Source organism: Neophocaena asiaeorientalis, unplaced genomic scaffold (genome assembly GCF_003031525.2).
Source record: "Neophocaena asiaeorientalis asiaeorientalis breed wild unplaced genomic scaffold, Neophocaena_asiaeorientalis_V1.1 scaffold1, whole genome shotgun sequence".
Classification (NCBI taxonomy): Eukaryota; Metazoa; Chordata; class Mammalia; order Artiodactyla; family Phocoenidae; genus Neophocaena; species Neophocaena asiaeorientalis.
In genome coordinates, this window is record NW_020171981.1 from 734,152 (window position 1) to 756,338 (window position 22,187).

The following is a 22,187-nucleotide window of genomic DNA, read 5'->3' on the forward strand; positions in this document are numbered from 1 at the left end:
TCACTCGAGTGGTCAGGGAAAGCTCCTCTGAGGAGGTGACATCAGAGTAGGCCTGAATGAAGTGAGGAAGCCACACATAGATCTAGAGAGAACATTCTAGGCCGAGAGAACAAGAGCAGAAACTCTGAGGTGGGAGTGAGGTTGGCATGCTTAGAAAACCTCACGAGGGGGCTTCCCTAGTGGCACAGTGGTTAAGAATCCACCTGCCAATGCAGGGGACCCAGGTTTAAGCCCTGGTCCGGGAAGATCCCACATGCCACGGAGCTACTAAGCCCGTACGCCACAACTACTGAACTTGCCCTCTAGAGCCCGCTTGCCGCAACTACCGAGCCCGTGTGCCACAACTATTGAAGCCCGTGCACCTAGAGCCTGTGCTCCGCAACAAGAGAAGCCACCGCAATAAGAGGCAAGCACAGGACTTCCCTGGTGGTGCAGTGGTTAAGAATCCGCCTTCTGGTGCAGGGACCACAGGTTTGAGCCCTGGTCCGGGAAGATCCCACATGCCACAGAGCAACTAATCCCGTATGCCACAACTACTGAGCTTGCCCTTTAGAGCCCTCAAGCCACAATTATTGAGCCCGTGTGCCACAACTACTGAAGCCCGTGCGCCTAGAGCCCGTGCTCTGCAACAAGAAAAGCCACCGCGATGAGAAGCCTGCGTTCCGCAACAAAAGAGTAGTCCCCTCTCGCCGCAACTAGAGAATGCCCGTGCGCAGCAACGAAGATGCAACTCAGACAAAAATAAATAATTAATTAATTAAGAAAAAAAGAAGCACGTGCACCCAACGAAGAGTAGCCCCCGCTCGCCGCAAGTAGAGAAGCCCGTGCACAGCAGCGAAGACCCAGCACAGCCAAAAATAAATAAATACATACATTTATTTAAAAAAAAAGCACTCATGAGGACCCGGGAGGCTGGAGCTGAACGAGCAGGGGAGAAATGGTGGGACATGAGGGCAGAGCAGTGGGAGGGACCAGATCATGTCGGGTTTGGGTTATAACCATACGTCGTCATTTGTAACCTGATTATTCTTTCACTTAAAAATATATCACAGGCAGAGTTACAGGTTAGCAAATATAAACTTACAGCATCATTTTAACAATTGCATAGAATTCCATTGTATGGTGATCCTATGTTGGTTATTTAAGATACTTAAAATTTAAGTTATTCACAGTTTTTTTTTTTGGTTAATATTGAGATAACCTGGTACATGCAATTCTTGTTCTGCTGTTTCCTTAGGAAAAATCCCTAAGGTAGAATTTGTGTCAAGGGGTATATACTTTTCAAGCATTTGGACACATCTGTCCAGAGTTGCCCCCCAGAAAGTGGAATCCGTTTTCACTCCCACAGACGTCTTGTTTGAGTACCTGCTTCTCCATCCTCCTTCTGCCAGTGATAGTGTCTCTTCAGCAGTTTCATGTTTGCCAGTCTGATAGGCATAAAAATGATAATCTTAGTTCTTATTTTCATTTCTTTGATTCTAGGTAAGGTCGAAATATCTTTTCATATGAAGATAATAATAACTAGAATGATAATAGCAGCTAACATTTGTCGAATGCTTACTTGCATACCAGACACTTTTCTGAGCACGCTTCAAATAGTTTCTCATTTCATCCTCAAAACAGGTGTGTGAAGTAGGCACTGTCACCATCCCCGTGTTACATTTGAGGAGCTGAGGCACAGAGGAGTGAAGTAAATTACCAGAGATATCACAGTTAGGAAGAGGCCAAGCCAGGGTTTGAGCTCAGTCTAGCCTGTACTTCTTAACCACCACGTTGTTGGCTATTTGTATTTTTTCTGTGAAGTACGTTCCTATTCCTTGCTCATTTTTCTTTTGGAGTTCCTTTTTTTCTTAAGAATATGCAAGTGTTTTTTTATATAGTAAACAAAGCTTTTATTATTGTAGCAGAGATTTTTCTCAGTGTGTCATTGTTCTTTTAACATTCAGGTTTTATTTTGCTGGAGTGCAAAGACTTGTATTTTCTGTATAGCCCAATCTACTGACCTTTTTCCTTTATAGATTCTGCTTTTTGTATCATGCCTTCCCACCTGGTTATATTTCTAGGTGGGGAAATAAGCCAAAATATTTTTAGACTTATGTGGTATTTTGGATTAAAGCCACCACTGCTCCTTTTTGTTAGCACAACTAATCTAGATTTTTCAATCCTATTTTCACAGCATTTCTTTGTTTTTTTATCTGTTCTGCCATTCCGTAAAATTCTCTGTAGACCATAAAGCACAAAAAGCATATGAGATACCATGAAAAGGCAGCTCCTGACATTCGAAGCCCCAGTAGAAGCAGGTCAGGATAACAAGCACGGTGTGACCCACGGAGCAGTTCATTCTCTTGGGCTGAGTCATCCTTCTGACCTCAGCGGAATCTTCATTGTCTGATATAGTTAAGCTTATACTTATTTCCATATTTACACACCCAGGAAACGAGACTTCATTCACCGACTTCAGACCATCACATTCCTACTACCTACTTAGCTGGATTTCCATAATCAGCCTTTTGAAAAGGTAACTCTAGCTTATCTGCTAGGTTATCCCTAGCCTGCCACACAGCACAGACAGCACCCACTGGGAGGCATGACCATCGTATTACCCCCGAGTGCAGAAACCCCACGGAAAGAGCACGCAGACACCTGACAGAGTGACATTCCCTTTCCTAAAACGGTAGAAGCTCAGAACTAGAGTAACTCCCAGGATCCTCAAGTCAAATTAATGCCCCTCTAATGCTTAGATTTTTCCGCGTGACCCCTAGCGAGCGTTGGTACACCTTCCACGTGAAAACCTCCAGTGATGAAGAAATCAGTTCTTCCCGAGACTCTTTCGGGGAGTTCCTGTGATGACAGTGTTCTTCCTTATTTGAATGAGAATTTGTCCTGTTGCAACCTCCTCCTGTTGGTCCTCGTTTTGTCCCCTGTCTTTCTGCATCTGCCACTTTAAACTTTTTAAGATATGTTTTCTTTTTACAGTTAGAATGCAGTTAATGTCTGATTTAGATTTGTATTGAAGCATATCTTTCCTGTGGTTTGAAGAATTAATTAACGCATCCAAGCCAACTTGGAAGCTGTCTTACCTTGCGGTGTCAGTATCGAGGCTTCTCAACTCTACTGGGTCTTCCTAACGGATTAAAAGATGTGCTTATACTGGATCCTAAGATAAAATGAGGCAGTTGTGTCTCATCCTAAGAAAAGATGGAATTCTTAAGGGAGACTGCATTTTCACTTCATTTGAGAACTTTGGTTTTCATCATTCTTCCCCCTCGGCAGCTAAAGCAGTGGACGGATACGTGAAGCCACAGATCAAGCAAGTGGTCCCTGAGTAAGTGTCCCGGGTCCAGCTCTGGTCTCCTGCTGCCTCTCTTCTCCTCTCACCCCCGCACCTGGCTCTCCTCACCCCTCACTGCCGCCCCTCCTGGGGAGGGAGCTGGGCTTGGTCACCAGGGCATCGGTACCCGGGGCCCCGCTCCTGCAGCCAGGGCCCCAGCCCTAGGGGGCACTCTGTCCTTCCGCACCTGAAAAAGACACGAAGGTGGCCCCCGAGCCCCTCCCCGCTGAGGCTGTGCTCTGCTTCCTCTCGCAGGTTTGTGAGCGCCTCTGCGGACTCTGCCGGGAGCAGCGCCACCTACATGGACCAGGCCCCCTCCCCAGCCGTGTGCCCCCAGGCTCACTATAACATGTACCCACAGAAGTAGGTTGTGTTCTCCTGGGGCTCCGTGGGGAGGAACTGGGCACTTGGCCTCAGGCTGGGCACCAGAGGGCTGGTGGGCAAGGAACCCAGAGCTCCTCTAGGTCTGAGATCACCCAGGCCGGGCCGGGCTCTGGCACGTGCCCAGGTGGGAGGGAGAGATTCAACCAGTAGATGTTGGTAGTTTAGAGTGGCACCTGCTCCCCTCTCTTAAAGTGGAGATTTTTCTGGCTCTTTATAAGGACCAGGTGGGGTTTAGGTGTGTGCGGGCAGCCAGTGTTAGGGGCAGGTAGGCTGGATATTTTAGTCCGAGTCACTCTGTCCAACCAGCTAGCAAAGGACTCTGCCCCAGGGTTCAGGTCAGAGTGCTGCTTTCCTGCGAGGCCTGGGCCAAGGGTGCAGGCGGTCGGTCTTGAGCCGCTCACCTGGGGGGGTGCGGGGTGGACTCTGCTGCTCCTCATTGGCCTCTGGCAACCTTTCCCTTCCCGTAACCTCTCCCCTTTCCCTCCGAAGCCCTGACCCCGTCATTGACAACGATGGGGACTTTGATCTGGACGACACGATGGACGTGGCACGGCGCGTGGAGGAGCTCTTAGGCCGACCTATGGACAGTCAGTGGATCCCCCACGCACAGTCGTGACCCCCCGTGGCCACCTCCAGCTTCTTCATCCTCGCCAGAGGAGTTACTTTTGTGGATGTTTTAATTCCATGAATCGCTTCGCTTTGGAAACAATACTCATAACGTGAAGTGTTACTACTAGTTGTGACTTTAGTGTTTCTGTGCCTGGCGGCACCAGTGACGGGAATGTGAGTGTGTGGGTGTGGGTGTGGGGGTGTGTGTGTGTGAGATTGCATGTTGGGCTGTTTCTCCCCCTTGCTGTCCGGAGCTTAGCTGCAGCACTGGGGCCACAAACAGAGGCTGCGGTTGTTTTAACCTTGTGCCGAAAGGTAGTTAGTTCCATGCACCCTGGAACTTGGCCATGTGTTTTGAGGGTGGCCGAACTTGGACATGCGGCTGTTGAAGTGACAGAAGGACAGAGGGAGGTGAAAGCACCTCGTGTCTGGTGAATCTTTGTCACTGTGTCTGCCAAGCCATTGATCTATGAACATGATCGTTTCCACTTTTCTTCTGAAACGTAGAAGCTGCCTTTTCACAAAGAAAACCAGTCCTCCCTCCTTCCCTGTCCCCCAATCCCCATTTTCCTCGGTAGGGATGGGAGAAGGGGGGGCATAGAGCAGTCGCTGGGGCAAGGGAAGATGTGGGTTTTCCGACGGGTAGTGGCTTTTTAAATAACCCGTAACCCATCTAAATGTTCTCTGCCTCTCCCGCTGACTCCCAGCCCCCACGGAGTTGCCGCTTAGTTCCTATGTGTGTACGCGTGTGCAGGCACGTTTGATGAAGTAGAGGAAAGAAAAGAGAGTCACATGACTAGAGCTTACAGTGTTGATGTCCTTTGTGTCGTGGCCAGAGTGGACTGCCCAGCCCCGGCTCGCAGGCGCTGAGAACGTTGCCTTGTTACCCGGGAGTGGCTGTCCAGTCTGCCCGTCCTTCCTCTGTGCTGGTAGAGGCACAAGCGAGGCTTTTCAAAGGCTTATTGATAACGGCATTTTGCAAAGGTTGAATGGTGTTTTTGTTTCCAAATTGGGACTTGTTTTTCCCTTCCCACCCTAATTTGACATCAGAATTCTTTCTTCCTGCGTCAGGTCCTGTGCCACTGGGACGCAGGTCACCTCATTTCCCTTCACTGTCTGCACACAATGTCTTGGGGAGCGGGTGGCAGGAATGTGGGCTGAACCCAGGACCAGCGCGTTGCCACCCTGGTGCAGGGTGCTGGGTGTCGGCATTGGTAATTTGGGGAAATGCAGTCAGCGAGTTTGCTGAGAAGTTTGTTTTGCAAAAACAAGGCAAAACCAAAAATCCTCGGCATAACTTTATCCAAAGTTTGTTCCATAGCTTTATACCAGAAGGAAGGAATGGGCCATGGCAGGCAGGTGGGAAGAGGGGGAAGCAGGTATAACTTTGGGGTTAGGCCTGTAAGGTCACCCCCAGCGCCCCCCTCCAAAAGAAGGGCCTGACCACACCCAGGAGAGAATGGCCCTAAAAACGTTATTTTTATACATGTGAGTAAATAAACATATTTTTTTTACAAAAATAACTTCTGAATTTATCAGTGTTTTGATGTTAAAGGAAAATATTCCTCTGTAGTAAATTATTTATTGAAAGAGGACTTTTTACAAGCTGCTCTTTGCCCTAGCTTGGTTTCATACACTGATTTACTTTTCTGTGCTGGGCAGTAGACCGTCTCTGCCTCTGAGGAGCAGGCGGACTCCTCCATGGATACCAGCACTGACGCAGGATGCCGCGAAGCCCCTGACGTCCCCTCAAGATTTGATGAAAATCCCCCCTGAGGTTGGGAGTGTTGGAGAAAGGTAGAAAGGAAGCCTGGCTGCTCCTGGACTCAAAGAGACCTCTCATGCCCGACACCGGGGCACCCTGAGTGCCGGCCCTGGTTGTCCCAGCAGCCCTGGGGGCAGGGATTGACACACTTTCAGATGAGGAGTGGGCCTAGCCACAGGCGTGCCGAGGGCAGAGCTCTCACTGCATAGTTAGCACTGGGGTTGGGGGGACAGGTTCCCAAGAAAGTGGCTGCCCCGAGCCTGGGGTTCCCGCGCACGTCCAGTGGCTGAGCTGTCCTCCGTTCTCCCGAGGCTATGCCTGTAGATGGGAGAGATTTTTGACTGAGAGTTGCGCTCGCTATCTGCATGTATCTTCTCTCTTCTCCCTGTTCTGCAAACCGCAAGGAGAGGTGACAGGCAAGTCCTGGCCACCTCAGCCTCTCACTCGCTCCCAGACACACATATGCACGTCATCAAAATGTTTCAATGTGTGGTATGTGCAGGGCTTCGTAGGGGGTGGGAGGGAGACTAAAAGTGAATATAACTTAAAATGGAAACATACTTTTTATAATTTTTCTTTATAAAACTTTGTGAAATTATTTCAGATACAGATTTTAGTGTTGATGCAGGTTAGTATATAGGCACCAAAAAAGTATTGTTTACGACTTGTGTATTTTATGTTACAATAAATACTTCCTCTAAATGGACAACATTGAGTCCTCTTTTTATTTTTTTCCATCAGGTGGTGAGATAGAGTGGCTTTCATAGGGAAAAATTTGAAATCATCAGTGTGACTCTGAAAAGAGGAACTAGTTGGGCACTGGCTGCCTCAGAGTGTGTGTGTCACCAGCTTTGATGGCAGATGGGGGCATTTCTTACCTTCCTGTACACATGAGGTTTTGAAAATTAGAATGATAGTCTTTTATCTCCTATTCCTGTTAGAAAGTTCATCCTTAAAATGCAGCACATTTAAGAGTGCCTGCCCTGAGCCAGGCTTGTGTATGGGATGAGAAATCATTCCTGCCCTCAAGAGGATTGCAGTCTGGGAATCCACACACCCTGGAGCCGGCGCCACAACTAGAGAGAGAAAACCCACACGCCACAATGAAGAGCCCACGCGCTGCAACAGAAGATCCCACATGCCTCAACGAAGATCCCGTGTGCCGCAACTAAGACCCAACGCAACCAAAAACATGGGAAAGACAGCTAACACAACCAATTATGATAGGATATTGGCTCCTGCTGCCTTAAACCTATCCCAAGGCCATTATCAAATACAAAAGAACAGACAGGAAGGGCACCGAACAGCTGAGCTGACTCTTAAACAACAATTAGGGGGACTTCCCTGGAGGAGGAAATGAGGGAAGGGAGGAAGGAAGGAAGGAAGAAAAGAAAAGAAATGGGTAAAGATACAGCTGGGAGGAACTCTCTCAGGGTCAGAACAAATCTCAAATACCGACCTTTGAAACTATCCCTTCAAAGAAGCCTGAATTTTTTTTTTTTTTTTTCTGGTATGCGGGCCTCTCACTGTTGCGGCCTCTCCCGCTGCGGAGCACAGGCTCGGGACGCGCAGGCTCAGCGGCCATGGCTCACGGGCCCAGCCGCTCCGCGGCATATGGGATCTTCCCGGACCGGTGCACGAACCCGTGTCCCCTGCCTGCATCGGCAGGCGGACTCTCAACCACTGCGCCACCAGGGAAGCCCAGAAGCCTGAATTTGATTGGATCAATTTGTGGAGCCATTTATTCCCCAGGGCGTTGTTGAAAAATATAGCAATCAGCCAGCAACTAGTGTAGTTTAACAGCTGGGTGTGGTCGGGGAAAGAGACAAGGAGAGATCTGTGCAAATCACTGTCCTGCTAGGGTGACTGTGGGCATAACTCCCCCCTAAGTGGCAATATCAGAGGCTTCACACTGTGTGTGGGGGTGGGCAGTGGGGAGCAGATAGACTCACTAACATAATCCTGCCACTCACTAAACAAGGAAACTGGTTTACTTGGACGAGAAACAAGGAAATGCTAAACTGGTTTCCAAGGTGGCTGCACCATTTTACATGAGGGTTCTGATTTCTCTACATTCTTGCCAACACTTGTTATTTTCTGACCTTTTGATTATAGCCATCCTAGTGGAGTGTGACATGACTTGAGTCAGTTTTAATTTGCATTTCTCTGATGACTAATGGTGTCGAGCAGCTTTATCAGAAGCCCTGGAAAATTCACAAATATATGGAAATTAGACAATACAGTCCTACATAACAAAATGAAAAATAAAAATGAAGTAGTCACACTTACCGATTTCAAAACTTACTACAAAGAAACAGTAATCAACAAAGTGTGGTACTGGCATAAGGATAGACCTATAGATAAGTGGAATAGAATTCAGAGTCTAGAAAGAAACCAATGTGTCTATGGTCAACAAATTTTTCACAAGGGTGCCAAGACCATACAATGGGGAAAGAATAGTCTTCTCAACAAATAGTGCTGGGACTACTGGATAGCCACAAGTGAAAGAATGAATTTGGAACCTTACCTTACATCATATATAAAAATTAAAAATGGATCAAACATCTAAACGTAAGAGCTAAAGCTATATAAAACTCTAAGAAGAAAACAGAGGTTCATGATGTGGGATTTGGCAATGATTTCTTGGCCAAGACACCAGAAGCACAGGGAGCAGAAGATAAATTGGACTTCATCAAAATAAACTTTTGGGAATTCCCTGGTGGTCCAGTGGTTAGGACTCGGTGCTTTCATTGCAGTGGCCCAGGTTCAATCCCTGGCTGGGGAACTAAGGTCCTGCAAGCCGCGCCATGGTGCAGCCAAAAAAATAAAAAATAGAAAAACTTTTATGCTTCAAAAGACACTATTAACAGAGTGAAAAGGCAACCCACAGAACGGGAGAAAATATTCGCAAATCGTATGTCTGATGAGGGTTAATAGCCAGAATATATAAAGAACTCCTCAACAACAACAACACATTTTAAATGGGAGCATGACATGAATAGACATTTTTCCAAAGAAGATATACAGGTGGACAAAAAGCACAGGAAGAGATGCTCAATTGTAAGGGAAATGCAAATCAAAACCACAATGAGATACCACTTCTTACCCATCAGGTTGGCTATTATAAAAAAACGAAAACAGGGACTTCCCTGGTGGTACAGTGGTAAAGAATCCACCTTCCAGTGCAGGGGCGCGGGTTTGATTCCTTGTCGGGAAACTAAGGTCCCACGTGCTGCGGGGCAACTAAGCCTGCATCTCAGAGAGCCCGCATGCCGCAAACTACAGAGCCCACGCGCCCTGGAGCCCGTGGGCCACAAGTAGAGAGAGAAAACCCACATGCCACAACTAGAGAGAAGCCCACGTGCTGCAACGAAAGATCCCGCATACTGCAACTAAGACCCGACACAGCCAAAAAAATTAAGAAAATAAATAAAATAAACAAATCTAGTTTTTAAAGGCAGCCTTACTGAGCCATGTCAAAGATTTAAAAAACAAAACAAAACAGAAAACAGCAGCTGTGGTAGGGGATGTGGAAAAATTGGAACCCTTGTACATTGAAGGCAGGCGTGTAAAATCGTGCAGCTGCTGTGAAAACAGTATGGTGGTTCCTCAAAAAATTAGACATATGAATTACCATATGATCTAGCACTTCCCCGTCTGGGAATATACCCAAAAGAATTAAAAGCAGGGGGCTTCCCTGGTGGCGCAGTGGCTGAGAGTCTGCCTGCCGATGCAGGGGACATGGGTTCGTGCCCCGGTCCGGGAAGATCCCACATGCCGCAGAGCGGCTGGGCCCGTGAGCCATGGCCGCTGAGCCTGCACGTCCGGAGCCTGTGCTCCACAATGGGAGAGGACACAACAGTGAGAGTCCCGCGTACCGCAAAAAAAAAAAAAGAAAGAAAAGAATTAAAAGCAGGGATTCAAACAGATATTTGTACACCCGTGTTCATAGCAGCATTATTCATAATAGCCAAAAGGTAAAAACAGAAAAGTCCATCAATGAATGAATGGATAAATGCGGTATATACATACAATGTATATTTCCTTCCTTAAAAAGGAAGGAAATTCTGACACATGCTACAACGCGGATGAATCTTAACCACGAAGACATTATGCTAGGTGAAATAAGACAGACACAAAAGGACAAATATTGTAAGATTCCCCTTATATTAGGCACCTAGAGTAGTCAAATTCATAAAGACAGAAAATAGGATGGTGGTTGCCAAGGAATGGGGAGTTATTGTTTAATGAGTACAGAGTTTCAGTCTGGAAAGATGAAAAATTTTGGAGAGACATGATGGTGATGGTTGCACAACAATGTGAATGTACCTAATGGCACTGAAGGGGACACTTAAATATGGTTAAAATGGTAACTCATGTATGCTTTACCACAATAAAAAATGGATCCAAAAAAATGGATCAGAGACCTAAATGTAAGAGCTAAGATTATAAAATTATTGGAAGAAAACATAAGGGTAAATCTTCATGACCTTGGATTTGACAATGAATTCTTAGATACAACACCAAAAGCACAAACAGCAAGAGAAAAAATAGGTGGTTGGACTTCATCAGAACTAAAGATTTTGTGCTTCAAAGGACGCTATCAAGAAAATGCAAAGATAACACAAAAGGTGGGAGAAAATATTTGCGAATCATATATATCTGATAGGGGACTTGTATGTAAAATATATAAAGAACTCTTACAACTTAATAATAAAAAGACAAGTAGTCCAATTAAAAAATGGGTAAAGAAGCTGAAAAGACGTTTCTCCGAAAAAGTATACAGATGGCCAATAAACACATGAAAAGATGCTCGACATCATTCGTCATCAGGAAAATGCAAAAACTGACTCAGATCGCTTCACACCCCACTAAGATGACTATAATCAAAAGTGTCGGCAAGGATGTAGAGAAACTAGGACCCTCATATACTGGTGGTGGGAATGTAAAATGGTGACACCACTTTGGATACCAATTTAGCAGTTCCTTAAACAGTTAAACCCTGACATTCCACTCAATGGAACGCAGTGAATCCCTTGCATTCCATTTTTATGCAAGAAAATATATGTCCACAGAAAAACTTGTACAAACATTCGTAACAGCATTTTACATAATTGCCAAAGAGTGGAAATGACCCAAGCGTCCATCAACCGATGAATGGATAAACAAATGTGATACATCCATACGATGAAACATTATTTGGCAATAATAAGGAATGAACTACTGGTACACAGTACCACATGGAAGAACCTTGAAAACATGCTAAGTGAAAGAAGCCAGACTCAAAAGACCACATCTTGGGCTTCCCTGGTGGCGCAGTGGTTGAGAGTCCGCCTGCCGATGCAGGGGACACGGGTTCGTGCCCTGGTCCGGGAAAATCCCACATGCCGCGGAGCGGCTGGGCCCGTGAGCCTATGGCCGCTGAGCCTGAGCGCACGGAGCCTGTGCTCCGCAACGGGAGAGGCCACAACAGTGAGAGGCCCGCGTACCGCAAAAAAAAAAAAAAAAAAAAACCACAACAAATTAAATGATTCAATTTACAAAAAAAAAAGACCACATATTATATGATTCCATTTACAATGAAATGTCCAGAATAGGGAAATGTATATATAGAGAGAGTAGATTTGTGGTTGCTTAGGGCTGGGGGCAGGGAGGTGGGAAGGGATTGGGAGGTGATAGCTAAAGGGCCTGGGATTGCTTCTGTGGTGACGAAAATGTTATAAAATTGACTGTTGGTGTGGCACATACCTATGAAGATACTAGAGGCCACTGAATTGTATACTTTAAGAGCTCAGCTGTGAGAAGAAGAGAGACTGCAAGACGGAGAGGCAGGTGAGGGTGTAGGGAAAGGTTTCAGTGTCTGAGAGCCTGGGTCAAGGGCACAGGTGGAGAGAGGGCTTAACCACGGACAGCAGAAGACCCTCATTCTGAGCACAGCTTCTCAAGCTTTTCAGTAGGATGGGGGAGCCGAGCTCCATCGGGCACCTCATTCCCAGTTGCAAAACTACCTCCTGGCATAAGGATGGGAGAAGTTTGTGTTTCCTTGCGATAAAGCCGATAAGCTAACACAGGTGGTGACCTCAATTACCAGGTAGTTATCTTGAGAACAGGTGTTAATGGGTTGTGTCTGCCTGGCTCTGGCTTTAAAAGGGGGTGAGACTCTTTTCTATCTGCAGTCCCAGCAGATTGCCTGCGGTGTTCCACACTCTGCTTTGACGTTTATTCAATAACAAAAGTATTTCCTTCCTCTACTACCTTTGTGGAGACCAATTCTGGATTGGAAAACATTTTTGCTTTTTAACAGTTCTCAAGTTTGCACCTGCTCCAGGGTGGGGTGCACCCCACTCCCGGCTCAAGCTGATACGAGTCTGAGGACCACGATACTCTGGCCCTAACTTCCCTCCACCTGCCAGCTTGGGCCAGCTCCCAGCACAGCGGCCCTTAGGCAACCTGCCCCTTTAAGAGCCCCCCCCCTTCCCAGCTCCTCCCTCAGGCCCGGTGGCCGGATTTCCTGGTTCAGGCCCAGCCCTTTAAAGCTGTGGCTCCATCCTTCTCGCCGGTTGTGTACTGAGGCTGTAGGGGGGTGCTGAGGGGGCCCTGGGTGCCAGGCAGAGGCACAAGTGGGCTGTGACAGGTGCATGTGGGCTTCGGGGGCGCACAGGATGCTGGGACAGGGTGGATCCTGGACAAAGCAGAGCCTCTCGGTAGTGGGCCAGATGTGCCATCCGTTAAGTACCTGCTGTGTGCCAGGCACCGTGCCATGCCTTTCCTGCACTTTCTGAGGGGTATTATTACTCCCATTTTACAGATCGGGGAAGGGAACGGAGCTCAGAGCAGCTGGCTGAGTTACAGGGCCAGACAGCTAACGAGGGGCAGAGCCAGGATCCAAACTCAGGTCAGTGTGACCCCAAAGCCCTGATGTTCTCTCCCCCGCATCACCTGCCTGACAGGTTTCGCTTGGTGTTCCTGTGCGTGGGAGAGTGGGGGGGAGGAAATGGCTTTCCCCCCCTCCCCCTAGGGCCAGTACCTGGGGGCCTTCCTCCTGCCAGGAGCTGCTTGGAGATGCTGCTGCCGCTGCTGCCGTGCCTCGCGCTGTGCCTCCTGTTGCTGCCGCTGGCCGTGCTCTGGCGGCGGCGGCCGTCCCAGGATGCCAGGCTGTCCTGGCTGGTCCATCTCCAGCACCGTGTGGCATGGGGGGCCCTGTGCTGGGCAGCCGCCTGGCAGCGGAAGAGCCTAGTGCGGAGCACGCTGCACGCGGGCCAGAGCCAGCAGCGGGCCCTGAGGCGGTGTCTGCAGGGAGCCCAGAGTCCCCGCTGTCCCCTCAGGGGGAGCACAGGTGTGTTTCCCAGGGTCTGGGGAGGTGGCCCAAAGAGAAAGAAACCCCATAGGACAGTCAGATTCCAGAACCTGAAGACCTCCCTTCCCCCTTCTACTGCCAACACAGAGGGACCTGACCCAGAGACCCTACCCAGGCCCGAGATTGTTCAAGATGAATTTTCCCATCCTGGGCCCTGACAGCCCCTCTTCCCCCAGGCCTGTTCTGGGTTCCTTCCTCAGGGGCCTCACCAGTCTTACCTGAAACTCTTGGGAAACTCTGTGGCTTCATGAGGATTTTACGATGTCTTTGGGGCTACAGATATAGGCGTCTTCCGGAATCATCTCCCTCTGACCAAGGCCAGCCAGCTCCAGGAGGAAGAAAGTGGAGTGCAGCTCTTGCCTCCTGCCTCAAAGCAGTACCGTGGGGAGGTCTCTCTGCAGGTAAACTGGGAAGGCTGGAGCCCAACCCCGCCAGAGACCCCCTAACTGCAGCCAAACCCTCCCATCAGAATGGGAAACAAACAAACAAACAAAATACCTGGGGCCTCAGGGTCTGGCTCAGGCCCAGGGCCAACGACACTGCCTCTTGTCTCCCTCCAGGCCACCTTGCTGGGTCTGGCAGCCCTAAAGAAGACCTGCCCGGAAGTGCTGGCCCCAGAAGGCACGGCCCGTGTGACCCCTTCCTCCCCTTGGCCCTATCCCCTCCCTTGGCCTTGGCATGCCCTGGGCCAGTTGGGCCCTGCTGGAGCCAAGGACCCTAGGGCCCTGCTGCTGGAGGCACTGAGGTCCCCGGGCCTGCGGGCTCTGGAAGCTGGGACGGCGGTCGAGCTCCTAGACGTCTTCTTGGGCCTGGAGGCCGATGGCGAAGAGCTGGCTGAGGCCTTAGCTGCTGGGAACCCAGGAGCATCTCTCCCCAGACGGGCAGCTGAGCTGCGGGAGGCCCTGGAGCAGGGACCCCGAGGACTGGCCCTTCGGCTCTGGCCAAAGCTTCAGGTGGTGGTGACTCTGGATGCAGGAGGCCAGGCGGAGGCTGTGGCTGCCCTGGGGGCCTTGTGGTGCCAAGGGCTAGCCTTCTTCTCACCTGCTTATGCTGCCTCTGGAGGTCAGCAAGACTCAAGGGTAGTGAGGTGAGGGCAGGGGGCAGAGGTCACACAGCTAGCTGCCAAGCAGCAAGCCCTATATAATCATCTCATCTAATCCTGCCCAACCAGCAGCTCCATTTTACAGATGAAAAAACTGAGGCTCATAGAGGTTAAGAGACACACATATTTACACCGCACCAGCATTTAACCACAGGTCCATCACCTCCAGAACCACCGCCCCTTCCCAATTAAGACCTTAGAGGCAGAGGGCTGAGCCTGGGGGAGCCAGGAAGGGTGGAGTGGGAGGGCAGCGGTGGGATCGATGCTCAGAGGATTGGGGACTGGGATCCAGGGTGAGGGGCTATTGCCCAGCAGAAAGCAACGTTACCACCAGATGCAGAAGCTGCTTGCTCCCCACAGGGGCGGTGGGCCTGAGTCTGTGGCCAGAGCAGCCCCATGGCCTGTACCTTCTGCCCCCTGGAGGCCCCTTTATTGAGCTGCTCCCACTCAAGGAAGGAACGCGGGAAGAGGCTGCCCCCACCGTCCTACTGGCCGAAGCCCAGAAGGGCAAGGAGTACGAACTGGTGCTGACTGACCACACCAGCCTCACCAGGTGACCACCTGGCTGTCCACCCCCAGGCCACCTCAGGCCCTCTGGAACCCTGCTGAAAGCCAGGGGCATGGGCTAATGGGCCTTTGGGCCTGACCTCAGCCCCACTTCTACTCTATCAGGTGCCGCCTGGGTGACGTGGTCCAGGTGGTTGGTGCCTACAATCAGTGTCCGGTCGTCAGGTTCATCTGCAGGTAAGTGACCCCCTGGGTGGCTGAGAGATCATCCTTTTGCCCTGGGTTCCTCTTCCTCCTGCTTCCTCCTCCCCAGGCTGGGCCAGACCCTGAGTGTTCGAGGCGAAGACACTGGTGAGGACGTGTTCTCTGAGGCCTTGGGCCGGGCGGTGGGGCAGTGGCCAGGGGCCAGGCTGTTGGACCATGGCTGTGTGGAGAGCAGCATTCTGGGTAAGCTTCTCCACTGGCTCCTGCCTCCCGTCCTTGGCTTGACTGTCCCCCAACCCATACCCATCCTGCTGGGAGATCTCTAGGAAAGAGAAAAGAGCCTGCTTTGCTGCTCCTAACAAAAGTCCTTCCCCATATCTAACTCCCATCCCTCCTGCTGCCTCTATCCATGTTCTCTCCATTCACCCCACTCCCTGCCAAGAAACTCCTTTTCTCCCCGCTGTGAACCTGGGAGTGGGGAAGAACAGGTGGGGGCAGTAGGCTTCGGCTTTCGATGCTGCCCTGTTCACAAAAGCACGTGTCCACGATGCGGGGGTTTGTCTACAGATTCCTCCGAGGGTTCTGCTCCCCACTATGAGGTGTTTGTGGCACTGAAGGGGCTAAGGAACTTGTCAGAGGAAAATCGAGACAAGGTACACGAGAGACAGGGACAGGGTATGACTGCATGTCCCTTTCACTCTGCATGCCCCCAGGTGCTGTGGGCACAGGGGAGAGATGAGGAGGAGGGGTGTGGGCAGGAGAACCTCCCTGGGGCTCTGGGAAGGGAGGGATGAGTCCCACGGACACACGTATACGCACGAAACTGCTACCCACGCGTTCCCTGGACACGGCCGTGCGTGCCTCACCGCACGCCCCACACCAGCCTCACGGAGGCCGTTCTGTTTCCAGCTTGACCACTGCCTTCAGGAAGCCTCCGCTCGCTACAAGTCCCTGCGGTTCCGGGGCAGCGTGGGCCCTGCCCAAGTCCATCTGGTGGGGTGGGGGGCCTTCAGAGAACTGCGGGCAGCCCTCGCTGCCTGCCCCTCAGCCCCCTTCCCTCCTGAGATGCCCCGGGTCCTCAAGCACAGGTACCTGGCCCAGTACCTGCAGAGGAGGGTGGTGTCCTGAGCTGAGGCCTGCCCACTGCCCTGTTCACCCTCACGGGCTGCCTTGCTCTTTCCTCTGGGGCCCCTCTGGACGGGGAGCCCTTGGCCAGGGTCTTCGAGTGTCAGCTGACGGTTGCCCATCAGAGCTGCTGGGCCTTAGGGAGGCCCGACCTAGTCTGTCAGTTCTGAGGAGTTGACTTCAGGGATAGAGCAGACAACAGCAGTGCCCCATCTGGAGGCCCCCGGCCCACCCTGGAAGACCCTGGGGTTCCAGTCCACGCTGACAGTGCCTGTGTCTCTCAGCCCATGCACCAGGCAGGCTGGAAGTGTTGGGAGTTAATGCTCTCAGGAGTGACCCTCAGTCAGCAAAGGAACAGGAGCTGGTGATCACAGACCTCAGCTTCATCGTCCCTCAGTGGGACAGCTCTGAAGCGTATTCTGGATTGTCTCCCTCGGAGGGTCACCACCAGTTGCCCACAGCGGTAACCCTCTCATTAACAAAGTTCTTGGTTTTCCTTCTTTCCCTCCCGTCCCTACTCCGTTATGTGCTTTCTTGGATCACCGCCCCAATAAACCTCTTGCACCCAGAATCTTGGCTTGGGGTCCACTTTTGGGGAAACCAGTGGTCCCATTCGCTCTGGTGCTGCTGCAGCCTGGGCTCCCCTCCCAGCTTCAGCTCTGGACACCAGGGCTTTCCCCACACTCCCCCTCTGGGCTGGGGCAGGCCCTGAGTGTGTGGGCCCGCAGAGCCCTCGGGGACCCCTGCCACAGCCTAAGTCAACCCAGAAGACACAGAGCCCCTCATCCTACCTCTCCCCATTCCAAGCTTCACCTAAATGCGGAGGGGCTGCTCCCCAACTCCCCTTGCCCTGGCTTAGCACGAGTCCCCTTCCTGGCCCAACACCCGCCAATCACTTCCATGGGCAGGCCCTGTACTGTAAATCATAAAGAATCAGAGCAGGAAGCAGCTCCAGAGACCATCTGGCTTAACCGTCCATCTTACCAGTGGGGAAACTGAGGCTTCGTGGGGTCATGAGGTTTGCCCAAAGCCCCGCAGCTCCGCCTGAGTACCTCGGCACCTGATCCCAATCAGTTGCCAAGCCTCAGGTTCTGCCTCTGAATTACCACTTCTAGATTCCACGCCCCACATCCAGGCCCCTGCCCCCTCCCACCCGGCCCCCACACCAGCCCACCACTCCTTCCTGCTAAAATCCTCCCGCAGTGCATCAGCTTAGCCAATAAGACCCTTTGACCCACCCTGGCCTCACTTACCTGTCCAGTCACCTCTCTCTTGTAAGAGAAGTGATCTGTGGACCACACCTTACTTCCCGCGAGAAATAAGCGCTGTCATGTCTAGGTCTTTGTCCCTTCTTCAGAATGCCTTCTCCCCTGACCTTACTTGATGAAACCCACTTTTCATGCAAGGCTTTTTCAGAGGCCTTTCTCCACTGAGCTAGCCTTTTGCCGGGTCGCCTCCCCACCTGGACTTTGGAGCTCCTTGAAAACTGGGCTGTATCCTATGTACACTGTCACTCCAGTGCCCAGAGCAGGGCCTGGCACGGAACTGGTGCTCAGTAGACAATGCCCCGGATAAGACATCAGCCTAGAGATGGCATGTGTCCTTCACCCCATGGTGGCTCTCTCCCTGCTGATGGTGGGATGGGACTCCATCCCTCCTGTCCAGGCAGCCCAGCCAGGTAGGAAGGAAGCTGGGGATGTTGAAGGATCTCACCAGGTTTTGCTGCTTTCCTCCCACTGCCCAGGGTTGGCTTTCAAGTTTCTCCATCTTGGAGGTTGGTGAAAGGGACAGAGGGAAGAAGAGAGACAGAGGGGAGGGAGAGCCAGCTAAGAAAGCTTCTCCGTGGAGGAAGAAGGCCCTGGAGCCTGAAGGCCCCAGGAGCAGTGACAGGAGGACGGGGGCAGAGGCCTGTTGCCTGGCTGCCCTCTCCCCCCAACACACATCCTGTGGAGAGGGAGTCTCACGACTGCCTCCTTTCCTGCCCCTAATTAGCAGCTCCCCTGACACACTGTCCCACACCAGCACCCCAGGCAAGGCCTCTTTTGTGCTCCCAGATTCCTAGGTGCAAGTTGGCCTCATTAGTGCCCGGAGACCGCCCCATCTCCAGGGAGCAGGCAGACGGACGGGGGCGGGGAGGTGACCAGGAGCACAACGATCCACCTCCAGTCTCTGAGTGCCTTGGCGGCCATTCCTTGGGCCCAGCCTGGAGACGGCCCTCCTGCAGGAGGCTAATCTTAGATTTGCCATTGTCTAGCCCCAGAGTGGACGCAAGCGCCCATCTCTCCCCCGCCACCCCAGAGCACTATAAACCCCAGGACCCTGGGAGCGGGTTGCAGTTGACAGCCCCAAAGCTCCTGGCTATTTGGACCACTGCAGACGACACCTTTCCCGGCTACGCCACTCTGAGCTCCAGACACCATGAATCCTCCTTCTACAAAGGTAAAGACCCGGGGACGGAGGGATGACTCATTAGGCCAGGGGCAATGAGAGGGCCTGCTCAGGGAGCTGGAAGAAAGGTTGAAGGTGTCTAGCTCTTGGCCTTTTCCCACGTGGGTTCTGAGGCAGCGGACGGGGTGGACCCTTGGCCAAGTATCTGCCTTGGCTAACATTGCATTGTGCCGTGTTCTCCTAAGAGTTCATGTTTATTGAGCCTTCACGACGTATTAGGTGCTGTTTGCACCTGTCATCTCATTTCATCCTCCCAGAAGCCCTGCACAGTAGGAATTATTTAATACCCAGTTTACAGGTGAGGACGTTGTGCTCCCTGAGAGGGCAGGAAACTGGCCCAAAGCGACTGAGCTGTTTCCCCTGCAAGGGAGCAGCCGACAAGACAACAGCTTGGATCCTGCCAGTCCTTGATTTGCACGTGTTTGCCCACTGTGAGGGGGGAGGAGCGGATAAATAGGGCCTCTGTTTCCCTGAGCTAAGTTTCCACAAACGTCTGGGGCAGATTCAGACATGTCTGTTTTCAGGTGGAGTGGTCAGCGCTCTAATGGGTACCCAGAGGAGAGAGGGATTCATTCTGTCCAGGGGGTCTCAAAGGGCTTCCTGGAGGAGATGCTCTGCTAGGTCTTCAAGGACGAGTAGGTAAAGGAGCCAGACACGAGCCCTTCTCCAACAGAGCCCTTCAGACAGCTCTGCGCAGAGACAGGCAAGCTAAGCGACAGCGAGGGAGGAGCACAGGCCAGGAGGGGGCGTGAAGCAAGCTGTGCAGGGCCCGGGCGTAGGGGTTGGATGCGGGCGACCCTCAGCGCCCGGTCTCCGCCTCCCCAGGTCTCCTGGGCCACCGTGACGCTGCTGCTCCTGCTGCTGCTGCTGCCGCCTGCACTGCTGTCGCCCGGGGCGGCCGCGCAGCCTCTGCCCGACTGCTGCCGTCAGAAGACGTGCTCCTGCCGCCTCTACGAGCTACTGCACGGCGCGGGCAATCACGCGGCCGGCATCCTCACGCTGGGCAAGCGGCGGCCCGGGCCCCCGGGCCTCCAGGGCCGGTTGCAGCGCCTCCTGCAGGCCAGTGGCAACCACGCGGCCGGCATCCTGACCATGGGCCGCCGCGCAGGCGCAGAGGCAGCGCCGCGCCCCTGCCCCGGGCGCCGGTGTCCCGCTGAGGCCACCTCGTCTGTCGCGCCCGGGGCACGGTCCGGGGTCTGAGCCCTTGCTCACGTCCTGTCCTGGCCCTACCCTGGCCCTGCCCTCTCCCCTCTGTCAGCCCGCCCGGTGTCAGCCCGCAGAAAAAGGGCAATAAAGACGAGTCTCCCTCTGTTAGTGTGGCTGCTCTCTGTCCTGGTGTGGTCGCGTCCCGCCCTCCAGGGGGCGTGAGAGTCTTTCTAACTATAAAGAGCCAGAAAACCTGGAGGCTCGGGGAAACCTCAGCTTGGGCGTCTTTGAACCCGAAACACTCTCGGGCGGGGAGCTCCCAGAGCAAGGAACTGTGCAAGGCCCTGGGGTGCGGAGAGAACCGCATATGTGCGTGCTTGGAGGGGAGGATGGGGATAGACACGTCCCTCGGTGCTCTACCAGTCATTCTGTATCGCAGGGCCTTTCCGGAGAGACGCAGAGGAGAGAAAAAGCAAGCAGGGGAGGGGAATCCGGCTGGGAAGGAGGGAGCTGCGCCTGCCGAAAAGGCAGGGAATCTGAGGCTCAACATAAATCTTCCAGAGAGCTGCAGCGTGGGGTAGAGAGTCTGGGGGAGCAGTGAGGCGTTGAAGGGGAGGCGGTTAGGCTTGTGCAGCCCAGATTGTGAAGACCCTCACAAGTCGTCAGGCTTTTCACTTTATTCTGTAGGTAGCTGAGAGTCAGGAGAAGTTCTTAAGTGGAGATGCGGCAAGATCTTCCTGCAATTAACCGAACACACCTGGTACAGGTTGAATTGTGCGCACACACACACACACACACACACTCCGTTTACATGTTGAAGTCCTAACCCCCAGCACTTCAGAATGTAACCTTATTTGGAAATAGAGTCTTTGTGGATGTAATTAGTTAAAATGTGGTCATAACTGGAGTAGGGTGGGCCTCTAATCCAATACGATGTGTCCTTATATAAAGGGGGAATTTGGACACACAAGAAGAACCCATGTGAACATGAAGGCAGAGGTGGAGTGATGCATCTACAAGCCAAAAAATGCCAACAACCCACCGGAAGCTAGAAAACAAGCATGGAGCAAATATTCCCCCACGGCCTTAAAAAGGAACCAACCCTGCAGTCATCTTGATCTTGGACTTCTAGCCTTCAGAACTGAGCCAAAAATTTCTGTTGTTTAAGCCACCCAGCTTATGGTACTTTGTTACAGCAGCCCTAAGAAACTAACACCCAAAAGTAGAGATGTGGCACTTTTAAGCAATATAACACCCCAGATAATGCCCAGCTCAGACTCAGGGTGAGGGTGAGGAACACTGGCCTGCCCTCTCCCCAGCCCATCTTCCCTTTGTCACTGGCTTTGGCTGTCTTGTTCTGGCAAGCAGCCACCCCAAGCCACCACAGTAATTTTCTGCTTCCACAGTGAAAAAGTCCTGTGTCTGGTCTCACCTGGGTCCTTCTTGCTGCTGCACTTATTTCGTTTTGGAGAAGAACAAAACCCACCAGCGCACCTTTGGAGATTTACAAACTGACTGCCCAGCTTGAAACTATCTTTCTCAGCCCCAGACTTGTTTCCAGCCTCTCTTCCACCTAAATGGTAGCAGAGAGAAGGAGGGTTAAATCAGGATGATAGGAAGAGGGAGAATAGGGAGACAATTGCTCACCAACACATTGCGTGCCAAAGATATGCATTATGCTATTAAATTCTCACAACCATACGAGGTAAAAATTATTAGCTGCATTTTACAGCTGATAGTGAGAGGCAAAGTCACACAGTTAGTAAGTGGCAGAGCTGGGATTTCTACCCAGTGGACTCCAAAGCTCTTTTCATCCACACAGCTGAGCTTAGAGGCAGAGTTCGCCAGGGTGCCCTACGCAGACTGCGGCACAGGTGAGGGTTAAGTAGTGCATTCTAGAATTTGAGTTTCCTGCCTTCCTATCGATCCTCCACCGGCAAAACTAGCCTCTTTAACACTTGCTGTCTCACACTGGAGCTCAGGGAGCTGGGGGTGCTGTGAAATACCCCAACTCCAGCAGGCGGCGCTGTGAACGAGACAAGATTCCCAGGGTGGGCGGTGCGCGGGGAAACCCGAGGGGCGGAGACACAAGGAGCAGCCAGGGAAACACGCGTGGGGGCGTGGCCACCCTGGAAGGTGGGCGTGTCCGTCATTCAAGCCCTGCCCCACCTCTTGGAGCCTCGGCTCTGGGTGGGCGTGTCCCGAATTC

At 52.0% G+C, this 22,187-nt stretch overlaps 3 protein-coding genes across 9 annotated transcripts in view; all 3 read left to right on the top strand.

The window, feature by feature from the left end:
• The window catches only part of LOC112399174 (signal transducer and activator of transcription 5B), a 23,025-nt gene extending 16,227 nt beyond the window's left edge, over nt 1-6,798 (top strand). Inside the window, exons 14-16 of the mRNA XM_024744160.1 lie at nt 3,274-3,325; nt 3,587-3,694; nt 4,205-6,798. Coding sequence (XP_024599928.1) covers nt 3,274-3,325; nt 3,587-3,694; nt 4,205-4,331 — 287 coding nt within the window. The 3' untranslated portion in view covers nt 4,332-6,798. The remainder of the gene's footprint in view (nt 1-3,273; nt 3,326-3,586; nt 3,695-4,204) is intronic.
• Nucleotides 6,799-12,614: 5,816 nt separating this feature from the next.
• On the top strand, nt 12,615-18,704 carry GHDC (GH3 domain containing). Of its 7 annotated transcripts, none has more exons than XM_024745300.1 (10): nt 12,615-12,723; nt 12,898-13,425; nt 13,726-13,847; nt 14,007-14,508; nt 14,909-15,101; nt 15,221-15,292; nt 15,369-15,502; nt 15,827-15,912; nt 16,169-16,347; nt 18,683-18,704. In XM_024745300.1, the coding sequence occupies exons 2-10, from the start codon at nt 13,008-13,010 to the stop codon at nt 18,690-18,692; spliced, it is 1,716 nt and encodes a 571-aa protein (XP_024601068.1). In that variant the 5' UTR covers nt 12,615-12,723; nt 12,898-13,007; the 3' UTR covers nt 18,693-18,704. The 7 variants fall into 7 exon arrangements, with proteins under 7 accessions (XP_024601068.1, XP_024601059.1, XP_024601051.1 ...); XM_024745291.1 differs by lacking the exon at nt 18,683-18,704 and adding an exon at nt 18,439-18,481; XM_024745283.1 differs by lacking the exon at nt 18,683-18,704 and adding an exon at nt 16,669-16,955.
• On the top strand, nt 18,688-20,144 carry HCRT (hypocretin neuropeptide precursor). The gene is made up of 2 exons (XM_024745330.1): nt 18,688-18,823; nt 19,658-20,144. Exons 1-2 carry the CDS (start codon nt 18,803-18,805, stop codon nt 20,030-20,032), a joined length of 396 nt encoding a protein of 131 aa, XP_024601098.1. The 5' UTR covers nt 18,688-18,802; the 3' UTR covers nt 20,033-20,144.
• Nucleotides 20,145-22,187: the final 2,043 nt, after the last annotated feature.

Excerpts from the sequence above, each read along its gene's own strand:
- GHDC (XM_024745269.1), top strand. The coding sequence starts at position 13,008 with ATGTTCTCTCCCCCGCATCACCTGCCTGACAGGTTTCGCTTGGTGTTC. Across the intron at positions 13,426-13,725 it reads TCCCCTCAGGGGGAGCACAG|ATATAGGCGTCTTCCGGAAT; the intron begins GTGTGTTTCCCA and ends TTGGGGCTACAG. Across the intron at positions 15,293-15,368 it reads GTCGTCAGGTTCATCTGCAG|GCTGGGCCAGACCCTGAGTG; the intron begins GTAAGTGACCCC and ends CCTCCTCCCCAG.
- HCRT (XM_024745330.1), top strand. The coding sequence starts at position 18,803 with ATGAATCCTCCTTCTACAAAG. Across the intron at positions 18,824-19,657 it reads TGAATCCTCCTTCTACAAAG|GTCTCCTGGGCCACCGTGAC; the intron begins GTAAAGACCCGG and ends CCGCCTCCCCAG.